Source organism: Mchenga conophoros, linkage group LG16 (assembly GCF_057382185.1).
Source record: "Mchenga conophoros isolate Kocher_MC1m ecotype Shallow Benthic linkage group LG16, M_conophoros_male_GT1.1, whole genome shotgun sequence".
NCBI lineage: Eukaryota > Metazoa > Chordata > Actinopteri > Cichliformes > Cichlidae > Mchenga > Mchenga conophoros.
Genome location: NC_140541.1, coordinates 27,411,360 through 27,426,532, shown reverse-complemented (window position 1 = coordinate 27,426,532; position 15,173 = coordinate 27,411,360). Strand labels below are relative to the sequence as shown.

Sequence of the window (15,173 nt, the reverse complement as noted above, 5' to 3'; positions counted from 1 at the left end):
TCCATGAGCGCTTCCTACTAGAGAAATGATCACATTATGATGATGATAAAATGGCAACAAACTAACATAAAAATATATGCAGGCAAGAGATTAATACAGCAGAAAATTGTTAATGTCAGGATTTAGCACATAGAGCAGTACGATAAACATTTCATGTCTCAGAGCTGCTGTTATTTCTAATGTGATGGCTACATATTAGAGCTCTGAAACTGGTTACATTTAAACTTGTTACAGTCGCATATAACGGAGCTGTGGAAACCAGTTTGTCGCAGCTCAAAGTGAAAAATAAAAGCTGCTGCACTAGCAGCTGCTGTAAAAGAGACTTAACTACAGATAAGGGCAGGTATGAAAATATTTGTACATTTTCTGCATCACCAACTGAATACATACACATTCAAGTGTTAATGTGATACACAGTTTACACATATAAATTCATATAAATATATAAATACCTATAGCACAGAATCAACATCACAGTTAAAATAGGCTGTAAATAAAAGAATGAAAATGTGGCTCTTCCCATAGATTCTAAATCAAAACTCTAAACATAACCTGTTATTGACCAGGTTGTGTGTTTTGCATAAGTTACCATGGCGATTTAGCCAATATTTTCAAAGCACAGATTTCACAAAAATCTCTAACTTTAAGCCATTAATCTCACTTTGTAGTTCCACCCTCTGTTCGCTTTTCTTTTTTACAACAACTTGAGTGTTAAAAAAGAAGTGACATGAATGTTCCTGAAGAAAATACACTGTGAACTCTAACTGCTGAAAACTTTTATGATGGGTCAGTTAGATATAAATAAAAGCTTCAGCTCTATAAGACAATAATCTTGAAAAGCAGCAAGATTTAAATTAGTATTGAGCAGGAACTAAACAAAAAGAAAAGAGGACATTTACATTTGAGAAAGTGCTGGAAACATAGATTAGGCAGGTATAGTTGCTATAGCTCACAAAGCGCACATAGACTGTTATGTATGTATGACACAGCTGACACTGAAGCCAAGACTGTAGAGAAGACATCACTATTTACACATATAAGGGTAATCAGGAATAGGACACAGCAGTGTAACAAGATGCAGGTGAAAATAATCAAGGACAATGAAACAGGAAGAGGACGCGAAACTAAGAAAGTACCAAAATAAAACAGGAAGCGAGAACTGTAGCTAAATGAGCAGTTTACACAAGAGGAAATGACAGTAGATATGGAGAGAATAAAATACCATATATTAAAATCACCACCAATCATTGCCATACATGACAGCGGCACAGCTCCATGACTGTCATACATAGCTTGCCGAAGTGTTATAAAATGTCATTCAAAATAAGGGATTACTTTTTCTTGAACGCACATTTAAACTCATATAAGTTTAAAGATTCTTTTGTTTTCAGCAGGCATGAATTCATATTTTCTCTTTTAAAAATATACAATAGACATTTATTTGCTGGGAGTATATTGTCATAAGAATCAGATACAAGAACTGAAGCTACAACACGCAGATGCAGAATTCAGAATGGCACCTTAATACATATATTTATGTCATTACTTTCTAGTTAAAGTGCAACTAATGTAACATTTTATCTAGGCCCAAATATGTCATACAATCTGAGATGAAGATCAAATGTACGCATGGTAGGAAATCATTTTACACTGAAATATCACTGATGTAAAAACTAGGTTTTCTTTGAAGTATTGTAATGATCTCTACTGGCCTCATACCAGGGGGCAGTCACACACCAGAGTCCAAACTAAATCAGTCTGACTGCACAATTAGTGAGTCCAGGATGGTTTGTAATTAAAAATAGATTAAATGAGATACGTGGAAACAAAGCAGCTTCACACTATGAAAAACTGAGCAAAGGGAGCCCTGCTGTACAGTAAGGTGATAAATGCAGTTTTAATGTAACTCTGAAAAAGAAACCACAAACTGGTGCACAGAAAAGATGGTTATTAGAGGATGCATCACTGCATGAAGTGGTGTTTCTTTAGTTTACATTGTAAATACTATCATGTGCTCCTAAATAGTCAGGGTACTGTTAGGGCTGACATACCAATTATCACCTATCACAGACCGTATTGGTCAGGTGTAGTGGGCATGTGTAAGTCTTTGTCTTCTCATTCATCCCTCCATCAGGAGTCTTGACAAGGTCCATGTATCACTTAGCCCCAGGTTGTCAGGCCCTTCCCATAAGCCACTGCTGCCTGGAAGATTAATGACTGTCGTAATCTTACACTTAGATACTGCTAATAGGTGAGACTGCAGATAGTGTTTTGCCCAACACTGTCGGGTAATGAATTCTTCATCGTTTTGGAACATTTTAGAGGCAAATTAGACATCTGTAACTAACAGGTTCCCTTTATCTGCAGATTTCATTTGTTTTCGCTGTCTAATTGAAAAAGGGAAAAATGTTAAAGTTATGAATAAATGATAAATACTTCATCTTGACTCCTGACTCAATAAACATTTTGGTTTTAGATTCATTCAATACTTTGTGTGTTATCCAAAGAAATGTCATTCTCTTTTCCCTTCAAATCAGAAAGAAAATTTATGAGTCCATCGACAGACGGACATCTGTTGGACACATCTGTTCAGCACGCTGACCTCAGAGATGGAAGAAAAAGTCCTTCAAAAGATTTTGAGCAAAACTTGTGAACAGGTTTGGGATGCACTTGTGATTAGAGGCTCGGTGGGTTGCATCTTTAAAAAATAAATGCGGAAAAGAGTGAATATGTCGTCTTTCCCTCAAATGCATCTGTCAAGGCATGGCAACACATTCAAAGCTAATCTGTTTCAGAGGCAGTGGGTCATAACAAAAAACTCTGTATTGCATGAAGATAATATGGTGATTCTGTACCTTTCAGAAACAAATTCACATTTTATTTCCTGAAATAAAGTAGCCTACTCTTTACTCACAACAGTAAGCTTTTATTCTTTTTTATCACCAGTTCCAGCAGGTTTATGTTTAGTGTCCTTGAGTTGTAGTGATTTTTTTTTAGCCATGCTACTGGAATGTTTCTGTGAAGGGCAATGTAGGTTTAGAACTGAATATATTGACAGCTATGGGGTGGACTGCCAGAATATTTTGTGTATATAAGAAAAATGAAGCTTATATTGCAGTGCTTTGAACTTGCATTTTTTCCCCCTCTAATGGCTAACAGACAGCAGCTCCTTGAGTGTGCAAAAAAAGTCTGATTGACTTGGCTAACCAATACTTTTTACCAATACTAACACCTCAAGTAAAAATGTGTTCTCTTTTCAATAAGGAGATCAGAGTGGGCGCGAATTATAACACAAGCATCGCACTTTTTGGCCTTACAGGAAAGGTTGTTGAAAAGGAGGCTCTGGCTGACAGTTGGACTTCAGATACAGGAGAAATATGCAGGCTCCATCTTGGCCATGGAACAGTGGGCAAGGTTTTCACAGTCTCCCAGATGACTGAGGAGGCATGGGAGTTCACCAGGCCAGCCTACACGTGTTTTGTGGACTCAGAGCAAAACCTATGACTGTGCTCCCAGAGATATTTGAGGAATCTGAGGCGTCTGCACAAACAAAGTGTGCCAACCTGTTCCGACCTGAATATGAGCAATAGTGTCTTCTCAGTTATTTGGAGGTAATCACATAAATGAATACTTATTAGACACTTACTAAGTTAAGCATTTGCATGCAATGAGCTCATTAGTTATTCCATAAAGACTTTTATGCTGGGAGCGCTGACACTCAGTGGTTCAATATGAAGCTATTAAGCGTGTTTATGATGCTGTGGATTATACTCATTGTTAGAAACCATAATCTCTCCAGTATGAGCGCCAATTACCTTGACATAAATGAGGATGGCCATTTTGCCATTTTAGGTTACTCTTTCTTTCCGTTTTCTGCTCGAGTGAACTCAGACAGCACTCAATTAAGCGCAGACATGCTATATGTGTGCTGGTAGTACAGAGAGCTGTGTCAGATAGTAATTCTAAGAAATAGACATCTACATGATGTAACTCTCCTCTCCTGCCATTCAGATGCGCCGTCAAACGTGCTGGGGGTTTGATTTACCTTTGATTCTTCTTACTTTTCTTTAAGGCAAGAAAACACCTGCTCTTCAGTGCCTCCTCTAATTGAAAGTCTATTGTCACATGCGCACGCAGACAGATGTCACACTTTTACTGGGTTTACAATATATGAATATATTTAGGCAGGATCAGTGGTAAGAGGGATTCTTGACTTTTCCTCATGGTTTTGTGGGTGCGTTTGATTTCCTCAAAAAAGTTATTAATTAACTAATTAATTTGAAATAGTTTTTGCAGGGTTCATATTAAAAGGTATAAGTTTATCATAACCCACAAATAACCACAAATAACCAAGGAGCTGCTGAGGTTAGCTTGACTCACAGATTGCAGGTTGCAAAGTACTGATCGTACCAGAGCATTCAGCTATGAAGTGGCGTGATGATGAAAGCCTAAATTGCAGTTCTTCACAGAAAAACTTCAGAAGAGGTTTATGTTGTCTGAAGGTCTCCAGTCTGCTGTGTGCACTGAAGTATATATTCTCTTTGAACCCCTCAGTTTTTTACCACGACGAATAACAGCACGTCACTGACTTTGTTTTATTATTGGCAAACTAAAGGTGAACTGAGGCTGTCTCTAGTTAATATTTCTGTAACATTGTTTGTACTTTCATTAATTTAATTAGAAAAATTTCAAAGGAGGCCAATTCTCCACAGAAGCATCTGAAAACAACCTGTGTGTATTAAAAAATAACAGATGCAGGTTCTCCTACAAACAAACAAACAACAACAACAACAACAACAACAAACAGGCATAAATTGTTGTTTTCAAAGTTCTGAGCAAGAAGCAGGTTGCACACTAAAGTAGACTGTTGCTGCATCCATAGTGTGTGCATTCACACAATGCCGTAGAGGGGAAGACTTCAGCAGTGGTCAATTGTTGCTGTCCAATCTGGGAAAGGTTATGAAGCCATTTCTAAACAATTTGAAATCCATCATCCTCCTGTGTGAAAGATTATTCACAAGTGGAAGGCATTCAAGACAGCTGCCTATCTTGCCAGGAGTGGACATTTCAGCATATTCACTCTAAACTCTGACCATGAAATGCTCAGAGAAACTACAAAAAAAGGAAAAGAAAAAAAGAGAATAAAAAGCCCATGAGCTACATCTCAGACTGTACCGGCCTCAGATTGGATGTTAAATGTTAAACTTCATGGCAGTAAAATTAGAAAAAGACTGGAAGGAAGGAGGAGCTCCCAGTGTTGCAATAGTCCAAAGTCCAGACCTCGACCCCAATGAAATGCTGTGGTGACCCTGAAGAAAATGCTTGCAGACCTCTACGAGTTGAAACAACATTGTAAAGAAGAGTGGGCGAAAATGCCTCAACGGTGTTGTAAGAGACTGATAAAGTGCAGCTTAAAGTGGTTCTGTGTCTACTGAATCATAGGCTGTACTTAATTTCCAGACACTGCATCTGATTTTTGGCTTTGCTGTTAAATACTGTAAATAATGTGTAAAATCACATGTTGCTCTTCATCTGAATTTTTACCATAGTTTAGAATAGAGGGCACAAGGCATGAAGCAGAAAGCCACTCTGAAATCACAAAGACTGTAACTTTAGGTCGCTTTGGATAGTAATGTGCCAAATGAATGCTATATAAGAGTCATTGCATTACTACTGCTTACTAGTAGGTAACAGGAAGAAATAAACGTGAGAACTTGCATTGTTTTCACTGTGGTTGCAAAAAACCTATTTATACTGTGAGGCTCTAAAAATCATTCAATTTTAGGGTAAATGTGAGATTAAAGTTAAGATCAGGCAGGCACTGTAAGACTGAAGAAAAACAATTTAAGTGAATGTAAGGTCCTCTATTGTAATGGAAAAATGACCGTGTGTGTGTGTGTGTGTACGTTTCACTGATGGATCTGAGAATGTCTCAAAAGTTCAGACAGTGCTCGAGGCTCGCTGTCTCATGTCGAGCAACATCAGACTGACGGTTTCTCACTCACACGCTGGGAAGAAGGATGGAGAGCAAATGGCACAATGATATGTTTATTGAGAGGCTTTGGATAATAGAAAAGGTGACGGCTGCTGCTGGAATGTCACAATAATTGACCAAAAAAACCCCAAAAAAAAGAAGAAAAAAAAAGATCATAGACATCAACACCCTTATCTAGAGACACGCACGCACGCACAGTCATTCATACACAAACATTCTTCACCTCCACTCCAATCACTCCAGAGAGAGAGAAATCGTATCAATGCACAGGACAAGACGGTATCACAAGTTCTACGAGTTAATTTCTACATGAAAAAATTCACAGTTAACACATCGGTGAGGGAGATTTCTTTTTTAGGCACAGCAAAAGCAATAAGATCAACAACAACGAAATAATGATAAAAATAAAACATTCCACACATTTCAATAAAAACTCAGGGGGCCCAGGTGCACTGAATGTTTACAATGGATTTGAGGTGGGAAATGTCTTCGATTTGCAGCCTCCAGGGGCTCAATTGAAAGGTCGCTCTCACAACAAAGGAGAAAACAGTTTAGGGGTGTATGCAATAAAGGTTAAACGACACTAGAATGTGGCTTCTTTTAACTGGAATAGTACCAGAGTAAGGACTCAGTTCATCTGGTTTTACCCCCCGTTTACATCTTTATATCACTGAATATACAGTGGAGTGCCTGCTTTCTGATTTTTTGGTATGTTCATCACACTTAAATGTTTCAGATCATCAAACAAAATGAAATATTAGACCAAGATAATAATAATAATAATGTATACTTTATTGATCTCCATGGGGAAATTCCTCTCTGCATTTAACCCGTTCACTCAGTGAAGCAGTGGGCAGGCATTGGGCGCTCGGGAAGCAGCGTGTAGGGACAGTACCTTGCTCAGGATAGCCGTTCAGTGGATTCGAATCCTCAATCTTCCGATCATGGGGCCACCAATCTACCTACTGAGCTATCCCTGCCCCCCCAAGATGATACAAGTAAACACAAAATGTAGTTTCTAAATGAAGGTGTTTATTATTAATATTATTAAGGGGGAAAAAATCCAAACCTACATGGTCCTGTGTGAAAAAGTGATTGCCCCACCTTGTTAGATCACGATTTAGCTGTAATTAACCACGTTTTACAAAGTTGAGTGTAGTTTCACTGCTAGACTAAGGCTTATTTACTGCCAGACCTGGTGAATCAAGAAACCCCTTAGATAGAACCTGTCTGACAAATGGTGAGAGCCATTATCCACACCTGGAGAAAACCTGGAACTGGGGTGGATTTCCCAGGAGTGGCCAGCCTACCACAGTTACCCCATCCAGGAGGTCACAAAAGAACCCGGAACAAGAACCAAAGAACTGCAGACCTCACTTGCCTCAGTTAAAGTCAGTGGTCATGACTCCACCATAAGAAAGAGACTGGGTCTGCATAGAGTTCCAAGACGAAAACCACTCCTGAGGAAAAGGAACATAAACTTGGGTTCTGCAGCAGGACAATGATCCAAAACACACCAGCTCCACCTCTGAATAGCTTAAGAAAGACAAAATGAAAACTTCATTGTGGCCCAGTCAAAGCCCTGACTGAATCCGATTGAGATGCTGCGGCCTGACCTTAAAAAAGCAGTTTGTGCTTGAACAACAAATGTTCTGCAAAGATTCATCAAAATTCCTCCACAGCGTAAAATACTCATTACCAGTTATCGCAAACGTTTGACTGTAGATTGCTGCTGCTAAGGGTTATTATGTTTAGGGGGCAATCACTTTTTCACACAGGGCCATGTAGGTTTGGAATTTTTTCCCTTTAATAATAAAACAATTTCATTAGGAAACTGCATTTTGTGTTTACTTGTGTTAACTTTGTCTAATATTTAAATTTGTTTGATTATCTAAAACATTTAAGTGTGACAAACATACAAAAACATTGGAAATCAGCAAGGGAAAAAACACTTTTTCACACCAGTGCAAATATACACATTTAAGATTTTGCAGAACTTGGGACTGGAACATTTAATATAAATGTGATCCCAGGTTGTTCAGAGGAATGGCTATTTTTAATCTACAAATGTCTTCACTGGTCTCCTCCAACGCTTTGAAACGATCATATACGAGTAAATAACACACAGATAATATCACAGACAGTTACTGGAGCTGTTGTTCTTTTTCTATATTTGCAAATCGAGTTCAGAAAGTTCACCGTGTTGTCGTGTCTGTGTAGAATGCTTCAGGAGGACGCTAAATACCGTATATAACCGGGTAAATCAGTGATAATTTAGCAGTCACTTCTGCACATCGACACGATAAGCACACTGAGACAGATCCGTGCGCGTTTCCTCCTTTCGTCTTTGGAAAACCTTGTGCTCAGATAGAAGGGAGAGTCTGTGACATTCCCCCACTCGCCCTTTCCAGCTAAAATACATCTACTGTAGCAGCTGAGAAAAACACGGTAGCTCTTTGACAGGATGTATGTCATATTGTAGCCTTGAATTCTTTCAATAAGCGCCACTGAGTGGATAGGCTGGTGTTTTTATTTGTGTGAACGGAAGCATGTGCATTTTATATTTATATATCTATATGTAGAGAGATATATAGATGTATAGATATGCACTAGGTTTGGCTGTTTGTTATTTAATCAGTACCTTACAGTGGCCAAGGGCAACCACACAGTCAAACAAAGGAAGCACTGAGGCAATAAACTGTTTTCAAGCAGCCTGAAAAACAATACAACACTCAAAAGACTGAGCAATATTGCTGGTATTTAGAGTCAGCTCACACACAATTGCTAATCTAGAAAAAAAAAACCTTTGATGTTTGCTTTAAAATTATATTTTAATTTCTAATCAGAATAAGCCTCTCTTATGGGATGTAAACTTTGATGAGTTGTCTTGGAGTTATGGTGCCTTCACATCATATCAGAGTCCGTGTCACACCCTGATAGTTATAATAACTACGACCGGGAGGCGTTCCTTTTATTTTTTCTGTCATTTTTTCATCCCCTCAAAATTTTTCTCCCACAATTCAGCGTATTTGACTTGGCACCGGATAATAATAGATACTGAATACCTGGAAGCCAGATGAATACAGATGGCTTCCTCATCTCAGCCAAATGTATCAGTCAAAACTAATAAATTCCAAATGTAACGGCTTCAGTATTATACCGTCAGTATTTGTGATGCTCATAGGGCCGACTGCCACGAGATTGTGAATCCTCGCAAAGTCCTGGGAATCTTAAAGAGGGTTTTTTAGCATAATGCCTCCCTTCAAAGTGCAGGTTCCTGCGCATTTTTGCAATCTTTGTCAACTCATATATTCAAATATTCATAAGATATTAGGCAGATATTTGGGTTGACACATCATTGGTAGATATATCACATGAACCAAAAAGCCCAACACACTTATGAATAACATAAACCAAAAATGACTTTATAAGATGACAAGGATGGGGCAAATACGCCTTTATTTTTTCCCCTTGTAAATTTAGACTGTCGTCTGATTTAGCGGTGGCGGCAGCGGGTCAGTCTGTCCTACAAATTCTCTGAAGGATGATTTTTTCGTCTCTGAATTGAGACAAATACTTAAACTGCTTGACAAAACAGTGAGAATCACATTAAATTTAACCATTTAAGCAATGAGTGCCTTAAAGCTGATGCCTTTTTCCTTTATGCATTTTCTTCCATTACACTTTGTTCCTATTCTTCATGTCTGACACTGTGCCACTGGCTGAATTAGCTACCACAGTGATACTATCGCTTCACATGCGGCAGATCATAATGAATGCTGGATGCGAACTGGCTTTATTCAAAGCAACAACGTACACATACACTACAGCGATGACTTGTGGTTAAGGATTTTAGCCAAAACTTAATTAATTTGAGATAACACTTTTCATCCCCACAGCTAAAACATGTTAATCACAGTGGAGATGGCATTAAGTGTGTCTTTGTATGTGTGTAAGAGTGTGTGAGCATGTTCCTGCATCACAGACAGACGTGTTTATTTGCTGTGCGCTTGTTTGGATAAGCCTATGCCTGGATGTACTGCTTCCAATGTTTCTGAGTGAGTGTCTGTGTGTGTGTGTCAGCTCAGCAGATGGAGTTTGATTCTCACTACTGGGAAATCTCAATCCCACAATGCACTGGGAGCGGCGCCAAATGAGGAAGAGGCAGTAGCAGCAGCAATGAGGAACCAATCACAGTTTGAATGCTGAAAAAATGTGCTTTCCCCTCTCTCGCATTCCTTCTCGTTGCAGTTCCTCCGGGGTTAGCCATTGTTGTGCTATCCATCAGCATGAATTGGGTCTATACATGAGTTAATTCTTAGCTTGTGTGCATAATACATGCACACGTATCACAGACACAGAAAAAAGCGATTAGCACAGATCACAAAGGAAAACGGTGACAAAATGAATTTGAGGTCGGTTCCCAAACCTTTTTTTTTCTCATTTTTTTTGAGCAGACAACCAGAAACAGCTGGAAATTCCGCTTTAGAAATAACAGCATAAAAATTCACAGCAACTCAACCAAACGTTTCATCACTCTTGGGTCGAAGGGGAATCATTCCAAATTTAGGCTTACTGTTATCTGAAATATCTCCCTTTTTTAAAACTCTTCCCAAATCCCCCTAGCAGTCAAAAGGAACATCTTTTATTGGGTTACTGCGCGCCGGAGAGAGGAAAGAGGAGACGATGATGGATTCTTAGCTTTTCAGCTAAATTCACGTCTGTAAAAACATCTACTCATGCAACTACAACCAGCAGTTAACATGATTCAATAGTAACCAATAAAAACAAAGTGCTCCCAGTAAAAGAGGCCGGATGGCAATACGATCTGAGAAATCGCAGTGATGTGTCAACGCAAACTGATGACATCACATTCCCTTGCCACAGCAAGGCAGGATCAGATCAGATCATTGTCGTAGTGTGTAAATGTGTGTGTACCGTATGTGCGCGTATGCTAGGGTTTGACCAATATGTTATTTTGTTGCCAAAATTAAGCTTTTGGATTATTTTACTGGAATTTTTTGTTGATGTGAAAAAGCTTCCAAGAGGAATTTAGTTATTGTGGGCCGGACTAATTGAAAAATCAAAGTAAGGTTTGTATCATAGCAGATGACTGATTCTCTGATACGCGATCAGGGAATCAAACTCATCATATCATTGGTGGGTGCCATTAACTGATATCTGACTAGATGGCGCCAACAGCAACTCTCTGCTATCCATGACAGCAAAATGACATATAGCTACAACCCTAGAGTGTGGTTGTGTGTGTGTGCAAATATGTTTGCTTGCTCACAGTGAAAAGCAAAAAAAGCATCTTCCATCCCCTGTAGCCCTTCTTTGGCAGGTCTGGAAAAAAGAAAATAAAAAATAAAACTAAAAAAAAAAAACGCTAAAAGAAAGAGATCTTTGCTCTCTAAACAACCAATCACAGTCCAGCACTGGATTATGACACTTGTAACAAATTACTAGCAACGCCCTGATGTGAAGTATGAAAAAGGGAGGAGAGAATGGCTGGCCGCCCTGAATATAGGGTCTTTTTTATCTGATGTTGTCAAATGGGTTTAGTCCTGTTGGTCATCCTTGTCTCATGCTAGTGGAGGTTCAGCAACTGGAGGCTGATTTCCCATAGGCTCACTTGCAGCTGGAGATCAAAGGTCAGCGGTGTTGTCATCTCCCTGCACCCATTGGCCCAGTAACCTCCTCCACAATCTCCCTCCAGAGCAGGTGACAGAGCAGCAGAGAGCACAGTGGTAGCGCCCTCTTCAGGAGTCTAGGGACAAACACATAAACACAATTAAAAATTTAAAGAGCTCCTGCATATAAAATATATAAAGAAAAGAACTGGAATGGAAGACAAGATCAACAACAACCTATCTTCACGTAGACAAAAAAATGTGCCTAAGTGTGTGTGTGGACACGGATGAAAGAGTAGGGCTAATGTCACTGTGTGTTAGCATCACTGAAAGGAAGGCTCAGGGTAAGAGCATGTGTGTGTGTGTGTGTGTGTGTTTTCATGGATGAGCGTATGCTTGAGAGCGCTGGTGTTGATGCATTTTAACAATGATCTCAGTGTCAGCAGTGAGACCAGCAGCAGGTTTCTGAGCAGAGAGAGGATCACAACCTGAAAGCTTTAACAGCACACTTGCATACTCGTGTATAACAGTACGTGAGTGCTGTCTGTGATGTGTGTATGCTGTACTACTGTGCAATAATTTCAAACATCAATTTTAATTGTTCTTCTAAGTGAATTATCATTTTGCTTGAAGGGCTGAATTTTTAAGTACAAAAAAGGAGGGGGGGGGGGGGGGTATTGGCAAGCAAAACGTGTTCTTCATAATTCATTTTGCTGTCTGTAGTTAAAAAGTCTCTCCATCCACGTAGGAGTTTTAGTACAGAAAGACAACAGCAACAACAAAACACCCAACTCTTTCTGTGATTGGGGAGGGGCAACGGTTTCCACGGCAGTTGGATGCTTGATGGTAGGGCCATTTTAAAGTATGCAGATGACACGGTCATTGTCAGTCTTTTACATACACGGAAAGGAAAACCAGCCATAAACATGCTATTGAGCCCTTTTTCAGGTGGTGTAAAAATTGTTATCTCCAGCTCAACATATTGAAAACCCAGAAAATAATTGCGGATTTCAGGAAAAATTCCAGCATATCTGATTCCACAAACATTAAGGGTCAAACCAAGGAATGTGTCCCTGCAAATATCTGGGGACTATTATTGATTCAAGCTTGAATTTTCACACAAACTGTGAAGCAGTGTCCAAAACACTTATATATATGTACATTTATATTAACCTGTAAATTTGCAATTTTTGTACGTATCTTTACATATACACTGTAATATTGCATATTCTGTATATATTATCACTGTGACAGTGTTGCAACTACTTGCACTTTAAATTCTGATTACACCACATCTACAAGCACTATTTTACTTACTTATTATTACTTTCTTTTAAGTTGGTTTTTAGTCTTTTTAGTTGTGTGAAGGGAACCTGCAAAGTAAGAATTTCATTACTCTGTGTAACCAATTGTGTTTTGCAGTGTACATGACAATAAACTTCTTGAACCTCGAATCTTGAAAAAGGGTCATCAAGGTCCTCCTTTCATATTGATAAGACCATTATGACAATATTTTTTTAAAATCTTTTATTGAGTCAGTTTTATCTTTTTCCTTGGTGTCATGGTGACCTGTCTTTGAAGGACAGGAACAAACTGAGTCAAACTGTAAACTGGTCAGGGCAGCTGATTGGTAAATTGCAGCTTAGCCTAGAGTTGATGTATACCAGGCAGTTGCAGAGGATGGCCAGCTCTTAAATGATGATTCCCATCCCCTGCGGGATTTTCATCTTTTCCAGAGGGAAAAAGCTGAAAAGCTATTGCAAATTGTGCACTTAATTTGAATGTATTCATTAATTTATTAAATTTTTTTGGCCTTTTTATAGTATTTATTAGTTTGGGGGTTTGAAGCTGTGGTTTTATTGAAGCCTGGAGAATGCTCTCTTTCCCTCTGTATATGTAGCCAGTGTCTGTGTTTGATGTCTGGTTGATGGGTTGCCTGCTCTTTTAACTGCAAAAGAAATCTACCTAAGGGCATCAATAAAGGAACCTGAACCTTCTCATACTAGCTCATCTATTGCTTTGTTGTTCACCACTTCACTGCTTTACTCTCATGGATGCTGCATTTTTGTTGCTATTATTACTTCCTCTGGATATTGATTGTGCCGCACTCTCAGAAATTGTACTAGGTTCATTGACTTTCAATATGGGAAATAGGAACAGCAATTTACTGAAAGATGGAAATACAGTATAAAATGCAAAAACAGACTTTGCACAATTCTAATGAACTCAAAAGTCAGTATTTGCAAACTCTATCTTCATTCTTAAATATACAACAGAATTTTTTGTGAATATGCCAAGTATTCGTTAATAGTCTATCTACCAGAATTCTGAAAAGAAAATCAGAATTCTGAGATTAAAGTCAGAATCACTCTGTGCTCTTCATTTAACAACCTGCTTCTACGTATTTTCCCGATGTGGCACCATTACACCCAATCTTAGGGCAAAATCCAACTTTAATCCCCGAGTTTAAAATAAAAAGGTGTTGTAAAAGGCAAAATAAATGTGTGTGTGTTAGTTAATAATTACATGGACTATTTCACATGATAATAAGTTTGCATACTGTATGTGGGGCAAAACTATTCCAAAGGTTGTGCTCACAGGCAAATGTGACAACTGTGGCTTGGGGCTCAAACATGCACACACATCTTCTTCCATTAAATCTCAGGGACATTAACAGCAGCCTGGGGTCAGTGCTTTAAGTTATGCAAAGAAGGCTTTAAAATGTAACACAAAGTGAAGGGGCTGGAGTTTTAGTAGCACTTCCATTTTCAGCAGGGTGGATGGACTGTGTGTGTGTGTGTGTGTGTCTGTTTCATCTCATAATACAATCTGTAGAGTGCCCACAGTCAAGTTTGTAGGTTCACATCTAACAGTTTTAACTTTTAGAGATTTCCAGTTCCAAAACCTCACAACGCAGAATAAACTGCAACTCAAGAGTTGAGGAAACACTTAAATTATCCAGGGTTGCTATGTTGTTGTTACAAGCTATTCTTCTAACAATAAAATAATTTGAAGCTCAATTACTGCGATCATTCTGTGATACAGTGTGAACAGTATAAAATGCATTTACTTTAAGCACATGTCAACTATATTTGATCTGAACCGTACATTGTGCGCTACTTCTCTACAAGGTGAATATTACAGTTGGGACACAACAGAAAATGCAGAGCCGTGTTTTACCCTGAAGAGCAGGCGAGCGATGACACTTTGTGCCAGATGGAGGGGTGTCCAGAGGTGGCGGTAGAGTGCGGTATCCACCATGCCGGGATCCACGGCACACGAACTCACTTGGAAACCTCCACTCTGCATCTCTTGGTGGAGGTGGAAACTGAATAACACCTGGGCCAGCTTGCTCTGACAGTAAGCAGCATGTGAGGAGTAAGATTGGCTGAATACAGAGAGAGCAAGAAAGAATGTCAATTATTATCCTCCCTATGAAAAAGTAAGAAACTTTTAACACAGCTTTTCCAAAAATCTGATTAAATTATATTAATTCACTTTGCTAACAAACTAAATTCCTCAAAAAAAAAAAAAGGAATTAATTA

General features: G+C 38.8%; 1 protein-coding gene across 2 annotated transcripts in view; it reads right to left on the bottom strand.

Annotated features, from left to right (window-relative positions):
• Positions 1-6,032: 6,032 nt before the first annotated feature.
• The window catches only part of LOC146556968 (polyprenol dehydrogenase), a 58,583-nt gene continuing 49,442 nt past the window's right edge, over positions 6,033-15,173 (bottom strand). For both annotated transcript variants that reach the window (XM_085248465.1, XM_085248464.1), the window contains exons 6-7: positions 14,809-15,016; positions 6,033-11,765 (exon numbers count right to left, since the gene is read on the bottom strand). In XM_085248465.1, the coding sequence (XP_085104591.1) occupies positions 11,586-11,765; positions 14,809-15,016 (388 nt within the window). In that variant the 3' untranslated portion in view covers positions 6,033-11,585. The remainder of the gene's footprint in view (positions 11,766-14,808; positions 15,017-15,173) is intronic.